General features: G+C 42.1%; 1 protein-coding gene across 1 annotated transcript in view; it reads right to left on the minus strand.

Annotated features, from left to right (window-relative positions):
• Positions 1-3,747: 3,747 nt before the first annotated feature.
• The window catches only part of abca3b (ATP-binding cassette, sub-family A (ABC1), member 3b), a 29,856-nt gene continuing 7,124 nt past the window's right edge, over positions 3,748-26,479 (minus strand). The window contains exons 5-31 of the mRNA XM_041956581.1: positions 24,409-24,574; positions 23,413-23,672; positions 23,212-23,328; positions 22,248-22,368; positions 20,463-20,636; positions 20,122-20,303; positions 18,189-18,335; positions 17,886-18,015; positions 17,622-17,776; positions 17,291-17,446; positions 16,999-17,209; positions 16,713-16,863; positions 15,889-15,987; positions 14,318-14,516; positions 13,919-14,225; positions 13,556-13,829; positions 12,712-12,916; positions 12,341-12,560; positions 11,337-11,495; positions 10,734-10,906; positions 9,763-9,897; positions 9,422-9,616; positions 9,073-9,260; positions 8,799-8,969; positions 6,817-7,013; positions 6,570-6,643; positions 3,748-6,113 (exon numbers count right to left, since the gene is read on the minus strand). Of these exons, the coding sequence (XP_041812515.1) occupies positions 5,982-6,113; positions 6,570-6,643; positions 6,817-7,013; positions 8,799-8,969; positions 9,073-9,260; positions 9,422-9,616; positions 9,763-9,897; positions 10,734-10,906; positions 11,337-11,495; positions 12,341-12,560; positions 12,712-12,916; positions 13,556-13,829; positions 13,919-14,225; positions 14,318-14,516; positions 15,889-15,987; positions 16,713-16,863; positions 16,999-17,209; positions 17,291-17,446; positions 17,622-17,776; positions 17,886-18,015; positions 18,189-18,335; positions 20,122-20,303; positions 20,463-20,636; positions 22,248-22,368; positions 23,212-23,328; positions 23,413-23,672; positions 24,409-24,574 (4,698 nt within the window). The 3' untranslated portion in view covers positions 3,748-5,981. The remainder of the gene's footprint in view (positions 6,114-6,569; positions 6,644-6,816; positions 7,014-8,798; positions 8,970-9,072; positions 9,261-9,421; positions 9,617-9,762; positions 9,898-10,733; positions 10,907-11,336; positions 11,496-12,340; positions 12,561-12,711; positions 12,917-13,555; positions 13,830-13,918; positions 14,226-14,317; positions 14,517-15,888; positions 15,988-16,712; positions 16,864-16,998; positions 17,210-17,290; positions 17,447-17,621; positions 17,777-17,885; positions 18,016-18,188; positions 18,336-20,121; positions 20,304-20,462; positions 20,637-22,247; positions 22,369-23,211; positions 23,329-23,412; positions 23,673-24,408; positions 24,575-26,479) is intronic.

Consider the following 26,479-nt stretch of genomic DNA (forward strand, 5'->3'; position numbering starts at 1 on the left):
GTATAAAGCAAAGAATAACTTACTGCCAGGTAATGTTCAGTAACTGTTCTGTGATAGAGAGGGATGTTATAAATTAAGGGGTGAGTTAAATTTTAAGATTCTTAAAGTGCGCACTACATTAAAAACTTTCTGTGTTACGATCTGTGGAGTAAAACTATGGAACAAATTGTGTGTAGAGATAAAACAAACATCTAAGTCAGTTTAAAAACAACACACACTTCTTGCGAGATATAGTAATGACTAATAGGTATTTGGGTGTGTGTTGTGAATCACAACACTTTTTTCTTTACATAATGTAACTGTCAATGCCTGCATACTGTACACGTTATTTATCGGTAATTGCTGAATATATGGATCATGTATAGGTTGAGGATGAATCAGGATGTTTCAGTCATGAGTTTTTTGATAAAAATGTAATAGTACTTAAGGGGTAGGGTTTAATAAATTTACACTTCTTCCTACACCCTTTCACTCATGTAATCTGAGATCAACATGAATTGAAGAGGGTGACACCTTTTTTCTTTTTATTATCATCACTTTTTGTCTGTTTGCTTTGTTTTTAATTACATGTTCGAATAAAAGGAGTCAATATAAAAATACACATACAGTAACATGACATGACGTTCCTTTATTGAATAGAATAAATCAGAGCAAGTAATCCATCAGTTCCTTTCAAAAGTGAAGTCACACAGTGCTCTACAAGATAGAAAGCACAGAATCAAAGCATATTATTCATCACAAGAATAAATACACATTCTCAAAGATCTGTATATAAAACACCCTGCATGTCTTCATACTGGAATAAATGCAGGACAAATCCATACTTAACAAATGAACAGACAAATGTTAGACCTGTACACACAGTACAATAGGCCAAATAGCTAACTGCTATTGCAGGCCATATTCAACTTAAATGTACAGAATGTACTTTAACTTAATTTAAAACATATTGGTCTCTGATCAGCCGACCACTGTCGTCATCTGAGGGCACTCTGGGGGCCCTCTCCTTCCTCAGACAGGCCACATTATGGAGGACAGCACAAGCCACAGTAATGTCGCATGCTCTGTCTGGACCGACTCTCAGATGGTGCAGACATTGGAAGCGTGCCTTCAGGAGGCCAAAGGTCATCTGGATCCGAGCCCTTGTCCTGGCATGGGCATTGTTATATGCCTGCTGTGCTCCCTGAGGGTCTGCGTACGATGTGAGGCAAAAAGGCTCACATGCATACCCTCTTCCAGCTCTTACAGTTCCAGCTGTTTCATAATCAGAATACAACTACGTTTTTGGGGATGTTAACCCATAAGAACCCACGGTGACACAGGTGTCACACGTCCAAATTTTCCTAAAACATGAAATAATCCGGGTTCTCAACGCCCAATGTGACACATCATTTGAGATCTTGGACAGTAGGGGGTGGTGTTTTGAAAAAAATGTCAGAAATGTGGTATATGTGGTCTATTAGGTCTGTCTTATGTCCCCCATAATTATCCTAAAAGCAGAAATGGGTCTGGGTTCTTATGGGTTAATTAACTATTTGGATTGTAATTGTGATGGTTTCAGTGAAGTGAGTGTGTGTTTGTGAAATACTTGCGCATTCAGGCGATCTGTAATACTTTGCCCCGCTTTCTGTCGTTCTTTTATGGCAGTGGCGGTGTTTCCTTTGTTTTTAATTTGGTCTTTCACCTCTTCATATGCGTCCATAAATATCTCCTGCTCCAACGGAGAGAAGTAAGCTGCACGAGATGCCATGGTGAATCAGTGAACCTGTGATTGATTGCGGGCCCTACTTGAGGAGCTGTGCGCTGCAATTTATCCAGGATTGGTTTCACCAATCCGTGTCTACTCATCCTGGCTTGGCGTTTGTGCAACCAATTAAGCCTGAACTCTGTTGTTTTGGATTGGTTGAGCCAGGCTCAATAACTTATCCTGGATATCTAAATCCTACTTTTGTGCAACAGGCCCCCGACAAAGACTGGGGGGAAGACACGGACTTAGGCAGGAACACTAATGACACACAAGTGAAACACATCAGACAATCACACGGGAGGGCAAACACAGGAAGTAAAGTAAACCAAAGACACATAACAAGAACCTTCAAAATAAAACAGGATGTGACAAAAACCAGGCAAAGACATACACAATGGGAAATTTAACAAAAAACCGACGCGCATGCACGGGTCATGACACTTGTAACATGCAATATATAACATTATAAAGTAACTTGCCCAACACCAGACATATGGACATATCACTACAAAATAGACATGTGCAACATCGCTGTTCATGTTTCAGAGGAAAAATAAGCAAAAAAGATCAAATGTCTTATCTCTTCTTTATGCTTCCGAATCAGAAAAGAGTCCACAAGCCCCCCTGCATATGTCAGGGTTCAGACTCTCCTGCAGATGCTTGATTAAATCACTGACGTCCCTGACAGCCATCTCAGCATTTTATAATATCCGCCTCTGGTTTTTGATCCTGCTGACCAGCCTGGGAAACATGTTGTAAAGCTGTGAGGTAACAACATAAACAACAAAGATTATTGAAGAAAGCGCTTTCATACATGTCAGGCCATGTGAGTGTAAAAGCTCATATTACATGAAGAATGAAAGGGAACAAGCTCATTATGCGCAGTATATGTATTCATGTGTATTTAGCATTCACATAAAGTATTGATCAGTTATTTGCCACAGTTAAATATTTTCCATCACCAAATACCTGCAGTTTTCAGCCATTTTTATTCTGACAGCCCCTTCTTGTATCATTTTTGTCAGGCTCACAGAGGAAGTGGACTCACAAAGCAGTCTCAACACGATGAAAATTTCAGAGGCTTTAATGTCTCTTCAAACAAAACAGTGAACCCAGGTATCCAAGGGCAGAGGCACTGTGAGAAAGTCCAAAAAGGGTCATGCACAAAGAATCACAAGAAGAGCTGGATAACAACACACTTAGGATAATGATGGCAAGGGAAAGGGGAAAGACACAGGGTATATATAGGGAGGAGCAGGTTAACAATAGGGGACAGGTGCAATATATCAGGCTAATTAGGAAAGGTGGGAAACTTGACAGGAACTCGAGGAATGAACAAAATAGCAAAATAAAACAGGAACAGTGAACCACATAATAATAACTTGACAGATCGTGACAATTTTATCATTTTAAAATTGGCCCCAAGGTTAGGCAAATAGGTATTTTGTTGAATATTCTTGTTTAAAATCCTGGAGCCGGCCATGCAATGATCAACCTTCTGTTGGACTCTAGAAGTGTGTACGAATCTACTATGAAATGCTGAAGGTTTAGATGCTTACTTAAATTAGCACAGTGTGCAATCCCTTTAAAATTGCACCAATTTCAAAAGAAAACATGAAGATTACCTGTAATCCATATGTTCTCATTGGCTCCAACCCTAACGCAACATTAAACGTTTAAAGCAGGTCTTACTTTTATCAAACCCTGCTTTCAACAGTTGAATCCACAGACAACTTCAGTATGTTTGACGGGATACAGGTTGCAGCTTTAACGTCCAGGAAACTCTCTCGGTCTTTCCAGCGTTTTTATCAAATATCTTCAAGCTCATCCTGACTGTATAAACTGTATTATTCTGTGAAAAATGGGAAATAACAAATCTAATAAAACAATGATATCTATGAAGGCTAGACACTAGCTCATTGTCATGTTGGAGATAAATAGATAGATAGATAGATAGATAGATAGAATTCAAGAAAGGTATGAGCTGCCTCTTGAAAAAATGAGACCAGGCTCTGGTATTTGCTTCCATTTGCATAGAGCATTATTTAATTTAAAAAGAATAGCGATACATATACAGTTGACAAGGTCAGTTTCATGGTACAAGACAGTACACAATTACAATGATGTAAATTCCCTTTTATAATATGATACACTGTATTTCAGCATAACTCAATCCTTCAGTATCAGCAGCACAAACCTTTCCACTGTTCCTCAAAATATGCATCTAACATTGCAATTGATTCAAGTCATACATGTGATGGGACGTAAATTGTGCAAATACACAAACAAATGTAACAAAAGTCATAATTAAGAGGTTAAATCCAAGATCAATAAGCCACATATGCGTGTCTTTCTGGAATGTCAGTCTCTACTTGTTTTCTCATACACATCTGGTGACATGAAGAAAGCTCTGTAAGTCACATGACACCGTTAATAAAGTCGATTACTGTGAGTGCTCTTTGCTTTCATAAAGACAGTAAATACATTCATCTCACTTCTTTTAAGTCAGAGTGATTTTTCTTGGGTAGGAATGTCATTTGCACGCTACTTCATCCCAGATTATAACATCTTTAACGTGAAAAGCAGAACACTGAGAATATACTTCTCATCAGTATGGTTAAGGGATTTTTTTTTTGTAACGTTCAAATGTTATTTAAAATATTCCTACAGGGTAAACAAATCTTTTAGTAATGTGATTAACACATGAAAGTAGGTTCATAGCGGCACATCCAAATGTGAAAAGGAACAAACATTGCGCTGATCATTCTTCCTCAGAACAAGGCATCTATTTGTATGCAGATGACTTAAATTATGTTTGACGATCCACACCATCGCTGGGCCTTTTTATTGCATTTCCTGGCATTCCCTGAAGGAGCAGCTCTACATTACAGATGACACAGCAGTAAAGTTTGTCCACTGCACAATAACAATCTCTTGGTTTTAATATTTAAGGACTATCATAGCACTGTTTTAGTATAATCTGGATTAATTCAGGAATCATGTGTTGCCATACTTACCCAGACACTTTTAACACACATTCACAACAAGTGCAAAAAATAAAATGTACAAAAGCACCTCAGCAGTCATTGCAGTCTCGCTGTTCTAGGTCCAAATCAATCATGTGCAGTCTGAAACAACTTGATCTGAAGTCATGACCTCTGCATCACACATTTATGTCATGCTTCGTGTTAACATACCTTCCATTTAAACTATAATGGCTGGATATGCACATGGTAGCACGCTGTTGTTGGAACTTGTTTGGCAGCAAAAACAGAATTTGTTGACCCAAACGATGGCGGAGTAGTAAGTGTACTCAGAGTGGACTAAATGTTCTCTGAGGATTAATCTTCAATCAGGACGGTGTTTTAGGAATCACTAGCAGCTCTCTGCTCTCTCAGTATCATGCACTCTGTAAATTGTATTCTATGCATGCATTCATTAATGTGCCCAAAACAGTCTTATAATGAGTAAATGTTCTGCTCTGGTCCGACTGAGTAAGTGGTTTTTAGTACCATGAACACGTCACATTATTTACATCTGGCAACAACATTAAGAGGCTCTTAAGGATAACCAGGCATTTTGTATAGGGCAATATAAAGAAACAAGAACCCTCATAAGTTAGATAAGGCGCAGAAGGTGTGCAACGATTCCATAAATGTATCAAATGGAGTGGTTCATGCTCTGATTACAAAAAAAAGCACAGATTCTTAGAAACATAATCAAGTGATAAAATAAAATCATAAATAACAAAAAGTCAAGCTGTACACACATGAGTGCACACACACAAAAAAACCCATCACACACAATTCAGAGTAGTGGGAGACTCTAATGAGTGGTATCATTGTCTTTGTCCTTACTTAAAAAAAAAAGAGTTCATCACTTGGTATAATCAATGTCGCCCACATGTCATAATCCCAATTCTCCTACTTTCTTGTCACACAACAACAACAATAACAACGGCATGAAGACCCAACAAAGACACACAGACATGATACAGTAGTAGAAATGCTGAAGTTGGATGTTCGGCAACTGGCCCTGTGTGTGTGTATGTGTGTCTGTGTGTGTATGTTTGTGTTGGTAGTTAAGGTAAAAATGGAGCTGGAGATGAAGCACATTCTGCTCCAGCCTGTGTACACACCTGTTGTGTGACGAAGGAAGGTCCATGTGCACAGGTCCAAAACACACACACACACTGTCGAAAATGGACAATGGATGGACGGACTCCTCGCTCGACTTACTTCCTCCAAACCTCTGTACAGTGCTGGAACTGGGCAAAGCTGAGGAACACCTGCTCCAGAGATATCTGGCTCACACAGTAGTCTTCAATATGGTATTTCTCTTTGGCTGCCTCCAAAGTGCCAAACACCTAGGTGGGAGAGGAGAATAGGAAGGAAGGAAAACAAGGAAAGGAGTCACATGAATGCACGTCTGCTGTTATCAAAGGCTTTGTGACAAGATCACAATTTAAATCTACAATCTGCCTCTTTTGAAGACTGAAAACACAGATAAATATACTTCATTTCTTCTTCTCTCTATTACTATGAATATGTCCCGCAATGCATCAGTTAAAACGTTTTAACACATTTGTTTGTTTTTCATGAAAGATTGCCTACGTTTGTTGGCCACGTGTCAAACATCTGCCATTGCTTTAAATTCCTAGTCACCGCTGCTTACAATGGAAACCATGTTTCACTTGACTTGTGTTGCTTGGTTTTAAAATTGAAGTTGTTATTTAAGTGTTGCTGTGTGCCATTTTGTCCACTAGAGGGGGTTCTAACATGGAACACTGTACTGCACTGTATTTATGGATAAAATCAGTTACCTGGGCCCATGTAAGTGTTTTGTCAGTCAAATGGTAGTGCACCATTCCCTGGTGCTCATCCTTTAGTTGACTTCCTGTGGTGGGATAAAAACTTCAAACAGTTAGATTTGCTTTAGCATCCTGTTTTCAGATTACAGCAAAACACAATCAACTGTTTGAATGTAGAGCGCTGAAAATTCTGCAAATCCGCAGAGAGACAGGTTTATTTTATCATTTTAATTTAAATTTTACAAGGCATGCCTCTGACCTGGGAAGGTACTTTCGATGAAGTCTTTAAATAGCTGCAGGTCGCTGTCTTCCAGCTCAGCCTCTATGTGAACTTTAGCCAGCAGGGTGTAGCCACTGCCAAACTTGCTCTTCAGGTGCTGGGGACTCCCGAGGCACTTGAACTGACCGTTGACCATCACTGCCAGCCTGGTACACAGTGCCTCACACTCCTCCATACTGGTGAGGGAACATATGAGGGAGATAGGTAGAAGGTGTAAGCCTCACTTCTTCTGCTTTCCATGTATACGTATGTTGTAATACGACTTCTTTTAAATAAAATGTAGAAATAAGATGTATTTGGATCTTTTATTTAAAATGAGAAGTACCACGCTGTCTCCTCGGTGGCAAGGCACCGGGGGTGGACGAGATCCGCCCTGAGTACCTCAAGTTTTTGGATGATGTAGGGCTGTCTTGGCTGACATGCCTCTGCAACATCGCATGGCAATTGGGGACAGTGCCTCTGGACTGGCAGACCGGGGTGGTGGTCCCACTATTTAAGAAGGGGGACCGGAGGGTGTGCTCAACTATAGGGGGATCACATTCCTCAGCCTCCCTGGTAAAGTCTAGTCCAGGCTACTGGAGAGGAGAATTAGGCCGATAGTCGAACCTCGGATTCAGGAGGAACAATGCGTTTTTTGTCCTGGTCATGGAACACTGGACCAGCTTTACACCCTCCGCAGGCTACTCGAGGGTTCGTGGGAGTTTGCCCAACCAGTCCACATGTGTTTTGTGGACTTGGAGAAGGCATTCAATCGTGTCCCTCGTGGCATTCTGTGGGAGGTGCTTCGGGAGTGTGGAGTCCAGGGCTCTCTACTCGGTCTCTGTATGACCGGAGCAGGAGCTTGGTTCGCATTGCCGGCAGTAAGTCAGACCTATTCCCAGGGCTGCCCTTTAGCACGGTTTCTGTTTATTTTTATGGACAAAATTTCTAGGCACAGCCAAGGGCCGGAGGGAGTCTGGTTTGGGGACCACAGGATCTCATCTCTGCTTTTTGCGGATGATGTTGTCCTGTTGGCTCATTCGAACCAGGACCTTCAGCATGTGTTGGGGCAGTTTGCAGCAGAGTGCAAAGCGGCTAGAATGAGAATCAGCACCTCCAAGTCTGAGGCCGTGGTTCTCGACCAGAAAAAGGTGGCTTGTCCCCTCTGGGTTGGAGGAGAGCTCCTGCCTCAAGTAGAGGAGTTCAAGTATCTTGGGGTCTTGTTCACGAGTGAGGGAAGGATGGAGCGTGAGATTGACAGGCGGATCGGTGCAGTGGCAGCAGTAATGCGGTCGTTGTACCAGTCTGTTGTGGTAAAGAAGGAGCTGAGCCAAAAGGCAAAGCTCTCAATTTACCAGTCAATCTACATTCCTACCCTCACCTATGGTCATGAACTTTGGGTCATGACCGAAAGAACGAGATCTTGGATACAAGCAACTGAAATGGGTTTCTTCCCCAGGGTGGCAAGGTGCTCCCTTAGAGAGGGTGAGGAGCTCTGTCACTCAGGAGAAGCTCAGAGTAGAGCCGCTGCTCCTCCACATCAAGAGGAGCTTGCTGAGGTGGCTTGGGCATCTATATCGGATGCCTCCTGGACGCCTTCCTGGGAGGGTGTTCCGGGCATACCCCACCAGGAAGAGGTCCCGGGGAAGACCCAGGACACGCTGGAGGGACTATGTCATTAAGCTTGCCGGGGAATGAATCGGGGTCCCCCCCGGAAGAGCCGGAGGAAGTGTCTGAGGAGAGGGAAGTCTGTGCATCCTTGCATAGTCTGCTGCCCCCGTGACCTGGCTCCGGATAAGCGGAAGAAGATGGTATGGTATGGTGTAGTACCACACTGTAAGAATACTCCTTTACAATTTTACTTCTCAATATTAAGAATTGGAAGCATAAACATAAAACAGTGTTATATTATCATACTTGCTATTGCTATTAATAAAATAAACGCACCACAGCTGATACCCAACACATAACATAAAGCTCACCTATGAGAAGTGATGATTATGGCCTTTCCAGACTCCCGTGTGCGTGTAACAGCATCCCACAGCAGCCTCCTGGCTACAGGGTCCATCCCGGTCGAAGGCTCATCCAGGAAGATGACCGGAGGCCCACCAATCAGAGCCATGCCTGCACTCAGTTTCCGCTTGTTACCGCCACTGCGTATGTAGATAGTAACATATTATTAACACACTCTTGCTCAACAAAATAGAGCATTATTCAGGCTGAAATGTAAACTGTACGGCACGAAAGGACACCCACCTGTAGCTGCGGACCAGTTTATCAGCATGAGGCTCCAGCAGCAGCGACCTCAGGACATTCTCCACGCAGCCAGACACATACTTCTCTGGTATTCCTCTGAGTCTGGCATACATACTCAGAGTTTCTCTTCCTGTCATGTGGTCCAACACGGCGTCAAACTGAGGGCAGTAACCGATGCGCTGCTGCACCTGCAATCCAGAGATAAATGTCCACTTTCAAGTCTTGGCCTTTTGAAAGCAGTGCAGCCCTACACTAAAGATTTAGTCAACTTAAATTCAAATGTTGAACTGCTGAAATCAATTTTGCTTCAAATTAAATGTCTTTTCCATACATCTCCCTCTGCTCTCACCTTCTTAATGTCCCTCAAGACGCTGTATCCATCAATGTAGGCGTCCCCGGAGGTAACACTCTCATCACCTGTCAGCATCTTAAAGGTTGTGGTCTTGCCTGCTCCATTGAAGCCCAGGAGGCCGAAACATTCTCCTTTGCCTACTGCTAGAGACAGTCTGTCCACAGCCAGGAGATTCTCCCCGCTGCTGTACACCTGAAAGGGAGAGATAACAGTGCGTCTGTGCCATCTCGTCATATCTCACAGAGACACACGTATTTCAACACTGAGGGGCTCTGTCTTTGTGCTTCAAAAACATTCAGACCCATGCATATAGGGAAAAAGACACCTGTGCTCCATACTTTGCTGAGCTCCTGCAGTATGAGGGGGCTGCCAACCATAGACTCTACTATTGGCTGGCACTCCAGGACCCTCTTCCTCTCTTCAGCCACATCCCTGTCTTCTGGAAGGGTTGCTGCATCCTCTGTTAGAGGTAACTAACACACAGACATATGCATGATAAAGGCACTGACCACATGTCACGGTAAAAAGGACTTTCAGGTGATGTCATATACTGTATCCTCTGGCAGCACTTGTCCACAGGTCTTTTAACACTTAACAAGAGACTACAATACATATAAATATGTCATAGTAGCCTAAAGGAGGTAGATAGAAGTAATATACATGAACATGAACAAGATTAGAACTCTCTTCTTAAACGCATTTAAAGCTGCAAATATCAACAGTTTTTATTATTGATTAATCTGACATTTATTTTCTGGATAAATCATATAATGTCAAATGTTACAAGCCAAGGCAACATCTTCAGATTGCTTGTTTCGTCTGACCAACTGTCTAACACCAAAAGATACGCAATTTACTATCACATAACATGAAGAAAATCAGCAAATTCTCACAACTGAGAAGCTGAAACAAGAACACTTTTGACATTTTTGCTTGAAAAAAATGACTGATGATTAAAGAGTCTATGATTATCAAAATAGCTGCTCTTGATCAATTAACACAATAATCTACTAATTATTTCAGCTTTATATGCTTTCTGTTTTCAAACCACAGTTTGGAGCCTCAAGAGCCTCAATTAGCAACACCTCATTGCCTCTTCTGTCTGATCAAGTGCAGCTGGCACTCTGGTTTTGTTATGTAAGGAGTGATGATCCATTCCTTGATATGACAAATCGGACCCAGAGACCCTCTTCGCAGTCCAAGCTGTGGTTGCCAGATTTCTGATGAAACTGCAAAGTCTCCATTCCCCCACAGGAAACCACAGAAAAGACAAGCGCTGCCCTGTTCACTGCTCCCACACTTCACCTACCTGTTTGCGTCTTCTGCCCAGGGAGCTGAGGAGTCGGCGGAGTGTGCAGACACACTGCAGCTCGATGACAAACAGCAGAATAATGAAGACTACACCCTGCACAGAGAAGGCCACGAGGAAGCGTCCCACACCAGGCTCCGACATGGAGAAGTAGTTTGTCTGGTACGTGATGTCTAGAACCAGGAAAACACTTCAGTTACGTAAATAAAGGGCATAAATGTGCAGGATTACACAAGAAATCTGGTAATTTTATGTGCATTTATTTTGGTAAATAAAAACACAGGAAAACTTGATTAAAAACAATCATTTAAACAAAAAGATGGGTGAAAACTGGATTATAAAAATACAATTTACATCTTAAACAGTCTGTAGTTAAATGGAGTTTAGTGCAGTATGCATCAGGTTTGTGTTTTCCCTCTATACATACCATCACATATTATGCAAATATTGTAAGGCAGGTGCTGGATCAGAGAAGACAACTTTGAATATATGAAGAAAAGGTCTGCACATTGTAGCTCCACACATCGGTACATTATAACACTGTGCCATCCCTGAAGAAAAAGAAACTTTCATTCTCTGAGACTGCATTTGGACAATACTTACTGAAGTAATGGCACACTGCTCGGCTGATTGGACTGGTGGGGCAAAAAGAGTTGAATTGGTAGTTCTGGTAGAACTGGCTGAAGGACATGCCCAGGCAATAGTTTGGGAAGATCAGGAACACTTTATCCAGTAAGTGCGACAGGTCCTGCAGGTGCAGGTCTACAGGAGGAATTCATGAGACGGCCATCAACAGGAATGAAAAGGAAACATCACTTTCTTTTTATTAAAGTTTTCTCTAACTCCCAAGTTGACCTGTAGAACCTTTGGACAGTTCACTGTCATTTCAAAAACCCACTCTTCTCCACACAGGCCAATCCACCTACACAACTTCCTAGATCATGATGCCTCTCTGGCTTCCACAAATACTGCATACTGTACTTGATAAGGGACTCAGCCAAGCCAGAAGCACTGATGCTGAGAGCTGAACTCCCTTGGGTTCGATGCGGTGGGTAAGTGTTTTTTCCTCATTGTGCCATCCATACATTGCAATCATGTGTTCAGCCAAACACCAGCACTTTTCAAACTCTTAAAACTAGCGCTTAACATAATGGCCCCAGTACAAGATGATACTTTTTTTTATGAAAATACATTTGAAAGAGCGGGGGTCATACTACATTTTGTCACATTGGTGTTTACATATTCATAACATCAGAGCGCCAGTGCTGATTGAGTGTTGCATTATGGAGTTTCAAGTCTGTTTAGTAGTGTGTTGTTTAGAGTTAGCTAGTCAGCCAGTTTTACAGGAGTTACTGGTGGTTTGTGTACTGTGTTTTGCTGCCACAGAGTTAACACATTCCAGACCAGTAAAAAACTTGCTTCCTGCATAAAACTACCAATTCATCTGTCAAGAATTACCAGCGTCACATGATGAGGAGCTCAAATAGATGAAAAATGTTAGGTTGTTGACTTCATCTTAAATTCAGCATTGTCTTGTATTCTGGCCAATACGGTAATTTGCTACATTTAAATGTATGCCAGTGATGTCAGCCAGTGTCTCCTCTCACCTGGGATGGTCATGATGGTGACAGCCAGGAAGGTGGCTGTGCCAGAGATCATGTTGAAGATGGTGAGGCGTGTGTAGGCAGTAGCAGCAGAGGAGAAGAGGAAGCTGAGCAGATACATAAGAGGCACAACAGCCCAGCCATACAGCAGCAATAACAACAACACATCTACCAGGTGGTTGTCGTCTATGAAGGCCTTGACTCCGAATGCCTGAAATACCACCTAAGAGCATAAAACAACATCAGACTGTACAATGCATACAATTTCAAGCATATTGTATTCTCTTTCTGGACAAATCAGACCACACTGTTTACACTAACTTCTCAGTCTCAGTATCTGTATCCCAATAAGAAATATTTGAGGTCATACTAACCAGCATGAGGAGACACGGCAGCAGGAAGTTGACCAGGTCCCACAGAAGGGCAGAAAACCAGAAGTTTGACAGGTAGACGCCGCTGACCTGCTGCACATGCTTGGACTTGATAGAGGACTCTGTTACGAGCAGCAGGGCAAATGTGCTGGACAGGGAGGCCATACCGTACATCAGGTTGATGGCGATGGCAAAGCCCGTCTTTCCCCTACAGGTGGAGGAAAAAAATGAGATGGTTAGGAGAGAAAAAAAGGTGAAAGGGGTTGATAACAGGAGGAAATTGGAGAGAAGTGGTGCAAAGAAAAGGTGAAGACAGACATAAAATATACTACTATGCTCTTGTAGAGTCCCATTTTCTTTTACTTTCATGCATCACCTTGATCTGCACCTCTTCAAATCCTCACTGTTGTTCAATTATAGGTCAGCTTGCTTAAAAGATACCCGAGTAATTTATAAATCAATACTAATGCAAAACCTCAATAATTCAAATGGTCTTCTTCTTGCCAGTGTAATGACGACCCAAAATGACTTCAAATCAATCTAAAATTCCCTTGTGGAAAAGTTCAAGTCCTACTTTAACTCCCTCTCTGAGATACTTAAATTTTGAACCAGATTACTGGTGTAATGTATCACCACCTCAAGTGCAACAGAATTGACTAACACTAAAATAGGAAAATCTAACCTTTTCTGTCAAGCAGCATAAACAGCAGTCCCTATGAAAGCTTCATCTTTTAAATTATAATAAGTGTGTTGCTTTCGCTGTGCTAAAACTCTCCTCTCTTTACTCCTGTTCTCCACACAAGCTCTTGATGTTAACTAAATGCTTTCCAGCCTTCCCTCCACTCACTCTGTAAGTTGGCTCCGGGCGGTCTCAGACAGGTTGCGGGGCATGGGGTAATTGCCCGTCTGGATGGAAGCGTTCGGGCCTGCTAGAAGTTTGAACAGAGCATTGTCCACCATCATGAGGGCTGTGGCGGGTGTATGGTAGCCCTCGTTGTTGAAGTAGGCTGTTGCTTCTGCATACTGGCTGTTGCTGCCACGGAAAGCAGCACCCACCACGCAGCGCTCATTAAAGCTGCCGCCTTCTTCCTCTGCCTGGGTCAGGATGTAATCAGTAAAGTCTGATGGGAATAGGAGAAAAGGGGCATGCGGTTATCACATTCTCAGCTAAGCAGTCAAGCCATGTCCCAATCTTTCTCACTCGGCTTACCAGTGATGTTGATGAGCTGGCCTAGCTGGGCAGAGAGCTGTGAACTGTACGTATTTGCTAAGGCAGAGGCCAGGGGACCCAGCCCAGGCTGCAGAGCAACAGGGACCCTGGTGGGACCATAGCGGCTGAGTGCCAGCCTCAGCATAGGAGCGTCCTGGTGGTTGGGAAAGGTGCGTGCCACAACTAAAGCCACAACTGTGAAGACTAAAGGTACCAGGAACTGAGCCACCATCACCTTCCAGTTTCTCCAGCTGTACAGCGCCCTCTTCAGGAACATGGCATAGAACTGCTGCAGGTGTAGTCTCACCTGATAGGCGAGGAAAGGGGAAGTGCAAGGTGAGCGGTACTAATAACATGCAGACAACAAGACAAGCCTCAGTTTGCTTCCTCTTATCTCACCCCGGTATTCAGCTTAATGTTGGAGCAGTCCTCTGAGATGAGCGTGCCACTGTCCGTGAAGTCGGTGACATCGGTCATGCCGCTGATGCTGCTGGCGTCATCCGTGGTCCAGTCATGGGAGCGTCTCTCGTGTTGGTACTGCAGGGCTGGCAGCTGGATTGCCTGGATGTCCAAACTGGAATCCACCAGCTTTCCCACTCTGAACATACAAATCAAACTGTGGTTATACACTAACTTACTGAAAACAGGAACAGAAGCTGCCTTAAATATGAAGTCTTCGGTATTGTCATCAACCATCCACAAAATATGTTAATTTTAATAAAAATAGCAAAATGAGTGCATTCAAAAATCTTTGCTGTAATTAGAGTTAAGCACAAAACTGAAATTAAGTTTATAAAATATCATTCCAGGAAGCACAACGTTTTTTCTTTTCTTTTCTAAAATGCACATATAAAAACTACATCGACAAAAATTCTGTGTGAGCCTATAAAAATCCATCTGCGGTGTCTATTTTTCTTTCCTCTCAGCAGGTCAGTAAGGTGAAGAAAGTCAGGGGCTGCTTGCTAAATAAAGCTATTTCTGGGCATTACAATTAAATTATCAGTGAGTCCATCTAATCACGGCGCCTACACAGGAGAGCAGACCCAACTACGTATATTAGACGCCTTCATCTCGCCAGATATATTGTGCCTTTTGATCCTGGTTATATCTTCCCACAAGTGCATCCGCCCATCCTTTCTATACTGCTTATCTGTGGAGTAGAAGCAGGAACTTGTGAGCTATTAGTATTTGTATGTCTGAGCTCTACGACAGTAAACCTGCTAAAACATTTGGTCACCTGATCTCTGGAAAAGATCATTATATAGTATTTAATTGGGTATTTGATGATTACAGTGAAATCAAGGATGTAATAATGGCAGCAGTGTTAATATCTAACTGACAAATTGTTTTATTTGGCTGCAAAAATGAATGTCAGATGGACCAAATGTTCTAACAGCAGCTTTTCTTGGTCTGGTCTGTTTGATGTTTGGTGTACGTTGCTTATGTCCACAACACGTTGATGGACTCTCAGTATGACTTGTAAATAATGAGGCCTGTGAGATAAACATTCTTGGCAGCGGCAATTACAATGGCATACACTCGTGCTGGCAGAAGTAGCATGCGGTGGTAGCGGTCTGCAGTGGAAGCGCTCTTGTGCCCGTTGCCACAGATACACACATCAAGTCCACAGGGAAGCAGAAATAACGGCTCAATAATCAGCAGGCAGACTGGGACTGCGATGAGTGACCAATGGAGAGATGGCGAACAAATCAGCCATAGCACTGGTTTGCATGTAAACAAAACTGAAATTTGTTTCTTTTTACACTAAGGTGTGGTTCAGTGTACGAGCTCTATGATGACTGTAGAGCAACTCTAACAGGTATTTGTTTAACTCTAGAATATGGATCCCACTTTCTTTAGCATTAATGTCTTGTGCATTAAAACTATTGCCTTAAATTGTTGCTTAATGGAAAATTTGGATTGATCTGGAAAATTAGAAATCACGTTTGCCCATGTCACATTTCACCTACCTGAGGAAAACCTCCTCCATAGTGGTTACAGAAGCTCCATAGCTGGCGATGCCCAGCTCCTCTCTGTTCATCTCCAGCTCAGCAAACAGCAGCTCAAACCTGACAGAAAGCATAAACTAAGTGCATCAGAGAAACAGATTACAAATGCTACCCCTCAACCTTACAAGATGAGCTCACGGTGAGTATAAAGCTGCCAAATTTCACTCTGTATCACTGTGTTTTAATATGGAATGATATGTTGTACCTTTAGTTCTGCCTTAAATCTAATCATAGAACTGTCGTTAGTGCCACTGTCGAGTCAAAGTCCAATTTGTGGGGGTAAAAATACAAATTTTCTGAACATAAAAAGAACATAAAACAAGGTTACAAGAACAAAGGCTATAAAGGAAAAAAATAGCCTGGAGGGAGTGAGAAACTGAAAGGTCAAAGTAAAGTAAGAGATGGACAATTTTAGTATATTTACCACAATGATTCCAATTTTTGTGAATTACAAAATGAAAGAAGAAAGAGTTTGATGCATGTAGTCGAAGAGATACATACTTTGATTATAATCATACACTCAGTGTAAGTGCATGTTGGGCACAATGATGTAAGTTATTTTATAAATGTACTGATTCATTTCGGGATATTCTCGCTTTACATCACATACATCACTACATTTATATTTCCCTTTCACACAGGTTATCATTTAGTTACTATTATAGTTCAGCAGGTGTCACTGCTGGTCAATGGTCTTTCTCTCCTTAAGGCCATTTCTCACTTTCTACTGTGCCACTGTGCCACTGTGAGTATTCTACATAAGAACAAAGACCTGAATGACTCACCTGCTGGTGCTTTCTTTGGGCAAGATGTAAGAGAGCTCAGCTCCAGCACTGCTCTCCAGTGTGGCATTAGGTACATACATGTGGACAAGGCGGGTGATCTCAGACACGTTACAAAGAGCATCCTTTACTATCACCATGTGGTAGCCAGCACCTGGTGGGCAGAGGAAAGGACCAGGCTTGTACATTCTATATAATTAATATTATTACATATCTGGAAACTTTGGAGTGTGACATCTTGGCATTTTTTGAGCCTGCTGCAGTCATTTCCACTTCACTGTCCACTTACCATATTTGTTCTTAAGGAAGAGTGGAGACCCGCAGCACTGCAGCTCCCCTCCTGCCATGATGGCGATGCGGTCGCCAAGCAGGTCTGCCTCGTCCATAAAGTGCGTGGTGAGCAGGATGGTGCGACCACGCTTTTCCCCTTGCAGAAGGTCCCAGGTGGCACGTCGAGCTGATGGGTCCATACCTGATGTGGGCTCATCTAACATCACCACCTGTGAGATGAAATGTGCTTAATGCAGAGGAGGAACGGGACAAAAGGAATGAGAGTGAATAATGATTGTGAAATTCTTTACCTTAGAGTCTCCAATCAGGGCAATGCCAATGGAGAGTTTTCTCTTCATGCCACCAGAGAGGGTCTTGGAGCGAGCCTGTCGCTTATCTTCAAGGTTCAGGATACGGATGATCCGGTCCACCTCATCTGGAATCTTGTCTTTGGAGTAGCCTTTCAGCTGGTATATCAAGCAGAGAAGCACACCAGGTAAACCATACTCTCATCCAAACCCCAAGCATCTATTCCACAATGATGTCGATGGAGAGCTACAGCAAGCCTGACATAAATACAAAGATGTACACTGTGTGTGTGTGTGTGTGTTTTTGTGTGTCAGTGTATGATTGTGTGAGTACCTGTGCATAGAAGAGTAGGTGCTCTCTGACAGTAAGGTTATCAAACAGTACATCATGCTGGGGACAGAGCCCCAGACTGCGGCGGATCAGAGCCATGTCCTGACAGATGTCGTAGCCGTTGATATAGGCCCTGCCACTGGTGGGGGGAAACAGCCCTGCAAGCACAAGCACAAAAACAATCGGTCAGTTACGATTATTTAGGTGGCATCCATGTGTGTGTCTGCACATTGGGTGCCTGCATGCAAGTGTGTCTGAGCTGGTCACCTGTCAGCATGGACAGTGTCGTGGTCTTCCCAGCACCGTTGTGTCCTAGCAGCACGGTGATCTGTCCCTCAAACATGTTCAGGGTAAGATCCTGCACAGCCTGCCGCGTCTTGTTGCCCACTCTGAATTCCTATTAAGGAAAAAACTCATGAGCGCAGAGTAACCTTGTTGCTTATTTACCATCTCTCTCCTGCTGTCCATCTTTCATGACTTTTTTTTTTTTTAAACTTGCACCATCTGCACCTCTTTACAGTGCATGGACATGTTGACTCTCTGGGTCATAGCGTCTGTCTTGCTGCTCACCTTAGCCAGGTGTTTAATCTTGACCCCGGAGACTAGTCCAGTTGGCTCCTCCTCTATAAACTCCCCTTTCAGAGCCTTTTCTGCATCCTCCTCTTCTTCTTTCTCATTCACCAAAGCCATGCGAGGACTGCTGCACCAGTATGAAGGCTGCAGATGAGGGGATGGATAGAGGTAGAAAGTGGAGGGCAGTGAAACATGCCTCAGTCAAAAAGCTGTACTTTATAATTTAAGTATTTATTTCCAACATATTTCTGCAACATTAAAAGCAAAAAATTCTATCATATATCGCACACACCCTTTTTCAATTACAGGATGCAACGAGGGAAGCAAAGAAACACATTCATAAAAAGACAAGAAAGAGAGAGTGGGCTGACATTAGCATTGTTCATGTACACTCAACATCAGAGGGGACTGTTTCCTGACCAAACCTGGTTCTGATGAACCAGAGTCAAACCTCCACTTTCGATGTTGTAGACACAGCATCACACACACACAATGGACATAAAGTGCGTCAACATCTAATCCACACCCTGCTGGCAGTCTCTTGAATTCCTGACTACTGGGAAATGGGTTAGCATGAGTTTATTTTAGTGTGTGTGTAAAGGCACGCCATTCCGTGATCATCTACAGTTGCTATAAAGATAAACCTTGTTTATGTTGGCTGGACAGACTCAGACGCTTCCTGTTATTCTAACTAGCTGAACCCAAAGACTTCCTCTGGCTGACATGTTGTGACCTCACACTCTCAATCCCGTCCACTGTCACTGTATCAGAACAATTTCTTTAATCTAAGGCAATTTTTCTCTTACAGAAGACCTCGACCTTGCAACTTCCTGATGGTGCTATAAGTGCTGACCACCACCCACTTACAACATTTGTTCACATAATAATGTGTCTTTAACTGTGAACCACAATGTAAAAGCCATGTCAGACACGGGTGCAGTTTGTGGTAGTGACAGTTCAGGCTTGTTCATGCCTTTCAACAAACAGTTAGCGGTGTTAACAGGTGGGAATCCAGTGAGTGGTCTCTTTCTTTGTTGTTTCTTTTCTTTGTTCTCTACACTCAAAATGATTTTACCTGATTTTAAAATGAGAAAAAAATAGGCATCAAATTCACCATTTCATTACAAAGTGTCTTAGAGAAACACGAAGACCAGTTAGAGCTCTGTTCATCAAGTTTATAAACCAAACTCTGACTATGGTTTGTCGAGTTGTGTACTTGTATAATCCCAAATGTTTCAAATAATGTTCAAACCCACAGAAATCCATAATTTTATTCAAGGTAATGGTGCATTTCATTTGTTCGCCTCCATTGGCGACACAGACGATAAGTCAGAGAGTGAGGAAGGAAGTCGGTGAACGGGACAAAACATTACATGAATAAACTCCCATGATCGCTAATTCGCGACATCATTGAACTATGATTTTGATTTCATTGTTCTAATGGAAGAAATTGCATACGGCGTGTTAAAGAAAATGTTCGTATAGTCCTTGTTTATACAAAATATCAAACCTCACAAGTTGAACAGGTACATTAAAACAATGTGAAGTCATCAATAAATATGGTTTGAAATGTAACAAGCATCACTGAAATAGAATTAGTTCAACTTCAACAGTATTTGTTCCTGAAAATTCAACAGTTTGTCACCGGGAAGCTAATACTATGATGATAACTACCCTGATGATTCGCAATATTTTGTTCGCACACAACTTCCTCATTATTTGGTTTACTTCTTGTAAGTTTGCATTACTGACTGACACTGTTTTAAAGACTAAAGGCACTGTGATAAGGAACAATCAACAACAATTTGTAGCATGTTTGAATACAGTAGCTCTTTGTACTTACATCCCACTACTGTATCTGTATTTGGTTACATCCCAAGTGAATGTGTGAGTGTGTGTGTGTGTGTCTGCAAGTGGTTTTGATGCTTACCAGTACAAAAAAGTAAGAGGGTAGAGGCACTCCATACTCCCCAGGAAAAACTGCCTCCATGTACCAGGCCACCAGCCCATAGAGCACAGAGTCAAAAACCAGCAAGCCCAACACCTGGGCCATGGAGAAGTCATCATCCACCGTCACAGAGTCAAACAAGTTTGACCACTGGATTCCCGTACCTACAGTGGGATAGAGGGACCAATCAAACATAAGTAACGCTGTTTAAAAGGAAAGGAACACAGAAATTGACCCAGATTTCCTAATATAGTCAGATTGTATAGTCAGTCAAAAATTTGTGGATCGTAACTGACAAAATTAACTGTGACCCCAAGCATTACCTTTGCCTTCAAACATTCCTATGAGCTGAGACCCCATGGCCATGGCCACGTTGGAGATGAGGCAGGCTGACACCTTCTGGGCATGGCTCAGTAAGTCGTACCGTGGCCACAGGAACAAATAAGGCAAGTAACTCAGGAAATAGATGAAGCCTCCCGCTGCCGCCGCCACATTGGCTGAAGTAAGACAGAGAAAAAAGGAGGAGAGGTTGAGGGGATGTTGAACAATTGGAAAAAAAATAATTAAAAGTGTAATCACAGCTCTTGTCACTCTGCCTGCTGTCACAGTTACAGAGGAACATTGCTGTACCGCTGGACGAGCTCAAACACACACCCACGTATTCCTAGACCTAAGCAAGCTAACAGGTAAATTACTATGTGAAGAGAAGTACTTTTTCTGTGAAACCCATTTCCAGTATCGACAGAGAAGGTCTGTAAGTGCTGCTCAGACGAAGCAGGACAAATGAGAGAGGGGGAAGAAAGCCGGGACGAAGTACTGTGGATTAGGTGAATGAAAGACATTCAGGGCTGTTTTTGCCCTCATTTCTGAACAGCATTACAAGACCTCTAAAAAGAGCACTTGTCCATCTTTGTTCAAAAACAGCCGAGAAAGGCAATAAAGGATCCTCTCTATTGGTTTGGCCTAGTTTCTGTAAAAGCCCCTCATCGCTGCCTCTTTCCTCTACTGTCTACAAATCATTACTGATAAGGAAAATGAGTGAACCTTGTTCGGGTTCATTATTATGTCATTATTAAGTTGATATATATGTACAGTGTCACAGGGAAACCAGCGTGATGATGCACCAGTTGACACAGTTTTAATGACTTTAGTCAGGCTGTCGAATATTACAGAGACAATTAGACAATTATTCATGGGCCAAAGACAGGCCAGGCTGAGGGAAGACAGAGAAAGCAGGAAGAAGAAAGGAAGAGCAGGACAAGATTTAAAAAATGACACTCACAAGAGTCATTATGTCAAAGAAAAATAGGAAAACTGTCTAGGCAGGTGACAGAGCACATTAAACTACAAAGTGTTACATATACAAGATGATTAATGAAATTGGACACAAAAGAGAGGCTTTTCTCTTTTCTCCTGAACAAAGGCCCTGTGGTCTTATGACTGAAGTTGAAAAAAGCCAAAGAACAACAAGAGCTACAACATGGCTGGCAAGGAACTAAATAAGCGCTTATTTGCAACCGCTTCGCAAAAGGCTGCATAAAACTGAGACCGACAAGCACTTGCAACCTGAGCTGCTTTGTTGGGGAATGCTGGAAGAAGACAGATGCTGGACTGAATGAAAAGCTCTGAATGAGAGCGAGTGCAAAGAGGGCGAGAGGGAGGGAGACAGTGTACTTTAGTTTCACATTGCTGAAGTGAGAAAGAGCTCCAAAACTGTTTCCTAAAAGAAACTTGTTGATTTTCAAAGTGATGTTTCGCTTCACCAACAACAGCAGCAGCTAAAATAGGTTTTCTGTGTGTGTGTGACTTCAAAATTTACACTCGCATACTTGATCCACACAGCGAGCCAACTGTTGTGTTGATCTGTTCTCATCTAGTCGGTTTATAGCTGATGTGATTTTTATTGCTGCTTTTATGCTTTCAACCAGCTAAGAGGAGGGAGCAAAGCAAACAGCAGACATTCTGACCCACATCTGACAGACAAGCACTACGATGCAAGTACTGTCGTCCAAAGGGCGTCTGACCACGCACAATACAAAGCAAGAGACTGACCATTAAGAGATGCAATTATCATTCTGAATAGAGTGGACAGACACAGAAACACACACCTCGTGAGAAGAAGGTACTGATCATGAAGCTGAAGTTGATGGTGGTCACAGTGAAGACGAGCAGGAACACGAAGACCAGCGTGGGGTCACTGTAGGTCAGCACTGCTCCATTAGGGCTCACCTAAATCAACAGTTATAAAACAGAGTTCCAGTCATCCGTTATAACACACTGACACACATTTTTATTCTCTAACTGAAAAGTGAACTCATTCCTGCATTTAAAAGCTGCAATCACAACTACTGTTCTGCAACTACACTGCTTTACAAAACACAAATATGTAATTATTATGAACTCCTTATTATAATAAAACTTTAGCAGGATTTTACTGTTTAAGTTGGTACAGGTGGAGCACATATTGAACCATTTTCTATAGGACCACAATGAATGATTATTTTCATTATAATTTTATCTGCTGATTATTTTCTACATTCATCAAATGATTGTGGGGTTTGTAAAAATTCTTAAAATGTTAAGGAATGCACAAAATAACCAAATAAAGTTGTTCAAATAATTAAAAGGAATAGCAACAAATCCTCACATTTGAGAAGCTGGAGTCATAAAATGTTTTTTGCACAAAAAGCGATTATCAAAATAGATTGTTTTAGCTGACTTGTAATAAAACATTACATGTTATAGGCTCTTTGTGTGTTTGTATGCAAAACTCTTGATTTGTAAAGTAGTAACTAAAGCTGTCAGATAAATGTAATTGAGAACAATATTTCTCTGTGAAAAGTACTAGAGTAGAAGGTGGACAGCGGTGTGAAAGGAAAATATTACCTAAAATGTGTACTTAAGTACAGCCCTTGACTGAATGCTGTAAATGTTAGTTACATTCCACCACTAACACTGTAGATAATGGCACTGTATTACTTTTGCTTATCTAAGAACTGCTTAAATATGTGGCTGAAGGTGTTGTGTGACAGAATGTGGCTTAAGAAACAAAGACTAGTAACACAAACTCACCTGAATACAGAGGAGCAGTGTGACGAAAAAGACTGAAATGGAGAGGAAGAGGAAGAACATGAGGAACCAGGCGCTCCAGTGGAGCCAGTTGCTGAGACCCATCATCCTCATGTATTCCTGAAAAGCAAAAGAAAAGGAGGAGATTAAGGATCAGCTAGTCCGTTTCTTTATTAAAGCCCAAATAGAGACACACAAGCGCACCTTGAGCTTCCTTTCCTTCTCCTGCACCACAGCTCGCACTATGTTGAGAGAGGTGTAGGTAAAGCTGAGCACCAGTAGTAAGGGCAGTTGGTTCTGAATGGCCAGGACGAAGACGTCATATATAAAGGCTGGGTAAGGAAACCGTGACAGCACCACTCTGATCTGTCCCAGCAGATTTGAAGCAGCACTTCTGTTGTAAGAGTGCATGATGGCCAGGTCCACTGCATGCTGTACAGCCAGGAATCCCTCTCGGAAATAACCTTAAAAGAAAAAACAGATAGTGACACTGAAGTAAATATGTTAATGCCGTCATTATATCAGCATTAATCTGGGCCCTGAAAATGACTCATAGCAAACCCTGCTTACAAAGCGGCCTGTTTGGCGAGGCAAAGTCCTTCTAACTCCTAAAGTTAACATTAAAATGGGTAAGAGGCCTTGAGGAACCAAAGTGGAGCAGCAGTCATGAGTTATTATGCATGTGGAGGTTGGAAATCCATATTCATGACACTAAAAGCTTGTCAGTTCTATTATGCTGTGAGGATGACTTCATCTTTTGGAGCACGCCTCGTCATCCCATTATAGTTGCTCTCAACTTTGGAACTTCATTATGTAAAAAGGGGCTGCTGGGGGACGGCAGAAGGGCGTCTTATCTAATCCCCAATTCGTCATCATCACATCATTTAAGTCTACGCCAACCAGAGGTGACCAATGTGAAGATGAAGTTAAGAGCATTTGATTCCTCCTGAAGTGCTTGACACCTCACAAATGATGTGAGGGCACAATGCCTCCCTTATATTGCCAAAACTAGACAACGGTGATCATGCCAAAGATGTGTATGGCCGTGGTTGCCATGGAAACACAGCCCTGAGGGAGGGCTCTCGCTCCAGAGATTGTGGAAAGTAAATGCTTTTCCTCAATCATAATCTGCTTATTTTTTTAAAGGACTAACCTAATCTGAAGAACTCCCCCAAGATTTTTTCTGAAATATTAACTCACCAGGCGTTCCCCCCTCCTTGTCATACTGTTCCCTCGGCCCTGGCAGCTGAAAGAGGGGATAGAGGCTGAGCGTGTGCCAGTCCAGGTCGCTGTTCGGGTTCAGCTGCGACTTCTCGTCCAACGGGGCCCTGCGTGGGGTGAAGGTGAAGCGCAGGTGGTAGCTCACCTGTACGAGAGTACCAAAAGCGAACAGAATAACTGGAACCGAAGAAAGCCAAGAGGAGTGGAGCGGTGTGAATCTCGCACTGTCAGGTCTCTTTATCAGCTTGGCTTCAAGCAGTGCCGCTGCCTCTCAGTTTTTTTGTAGAGTGAATAAATCAACTAAGCAATAAATAAGCCGAGACTCTGCAGTGAGTGAAAGAGTTACAGTATGCTTTGGCAAATAAATACATCTTCATCCGTTTTAGGCCTCCTATTGCTGCTGTTGAACAACTGGCCCATATGCAGTATATAATAGAGTATGTAACACAAAGGGTTTTACAGTTAATCTTTGTTGGTTCAGACAAAACCTTAAATTTGTGTCGTATCCTCCCAGTTTACAGTTTACTACTGTAAAACTGATGCAGTAGTTTATGAAGCTACATGCATTTGGCTTGCCTTTACTAATCCTTGATATCAAAGTAACCTAACAGAACATAATCAAACAATTCATACAATATTTAGATAACTGATGTGAATGTTACAAGTGTACAAATCCAAATGAACTTACTTTCGGCCAATTTATTGGACTTGTATGACTGTTATTGTCCATTTTATGGTCCTGTAAAGGACGGATGGAGTGACTGATGTGGCATTGATGCAATGGAAGGCTCAAAAACACCTCTTCTTCTTTGGCTGTGGCTTTGACTATGAAGCCTGTGACACTAGTAACAAGTGACACTCGGTTGTTGTAAGAATTCAAGCGACAAAAAACAGTTGGCTGGCAACTGAGAGCTCTTTGCGTTGTATGTTTTGTTTTATCACCTTTTGAGTCTTTATGTGTTTATTGTTTTATACATCTAGCAGCAAAAACTTTCTTCAAGGACGATAACGTTGAAGTGAATTGATTTGAAAGAGGCAGAGGGAGGCGTAGAGGAAGAGTACATCTCTCTGTCTCCCAGTGTTTGCGCGGCCTGATGCCTCTTCATCGTACACAGTGAGATCACACCGTACAAACCTGTGGACTCATCTGTCCTCTGTCAAATTCTTCCTGCTACACAGGAGGATACATTTCATCTTTACTTTTTATTCCACTTTACATTTAATCAAAGCAGATTACAATCTGGTAGTTAGAATCATGTCATATCATGCGGCTGTCGTGCTTTGGGGAAAAAAATGATTAAAACATGACCTCTTTTATTAGTCTAAGATTCTTCTTTCCATATTTAAATTACCAGCTGGCCAAAACAAAAAACAAAAAAAAAACAAAGAAAAAAAACCTGATCCACAAATAAACAATGTGGTTACAGAAAGCAGAACAAAGTACCTGAGCCAGTATTACTGGTAACTCATACTGTAAATGTCCTGTATTCATTCATCCATACACCTACACCAGTAAAGAAAAAACAACAACATGAATTCCATTTTTTACACCTCTCTCTAATAAAGTCTGCTTTTTTTTAATTCAACATAAGCAGAATTACTTACTCATTTCGTGGCTAGACTCTGCAGCGCTCCTGATGCAATTACCGGCCAACAATACAAAATACTGCAGTTCTACCCACTATGCACCCACTGTTTGGAAACGATACAATCATTTTAAATTCACAACATGTGTTTTATCTGATAAAACATTCTGCTTCAGTCGACATTTGTTGCGTGGAGTCTTTGAAAAACAGCATTTCCACCGCAGTCAAAAAATGGTTTGCTCTCCTGCTTGCTGCACACAAAGGGAGGCACTTTACTGCACTAACACGCCAGTCTAGCAGCAATAAGCCTAAAAGCGGGACCACTATTTCGTCATTATTTTATGCCTTTATTGGATAATATTTACGAAACTGACCAGTTACATTCATTAATGAAAGCTGATTTAATTAAAAATAGACTAATATAATCAGACGAATCACTTTATTCAAATTGAGGATTTGTTTTT

This window comes from Chelmon rostratus, chromosome 17 (genome assembly GCF_017976325.1).
Source record: "Chelmon rostratus isolate fCheRos1 chromosome 17, fCheRos1.pri, whole genome shotgun sequence".
NCBI lineage: Eukaryota > Metazoa > Chordata > Actinopteri > Chaetodontiformes > Chaetodontidae > Chelmon > Chelmon rostratus.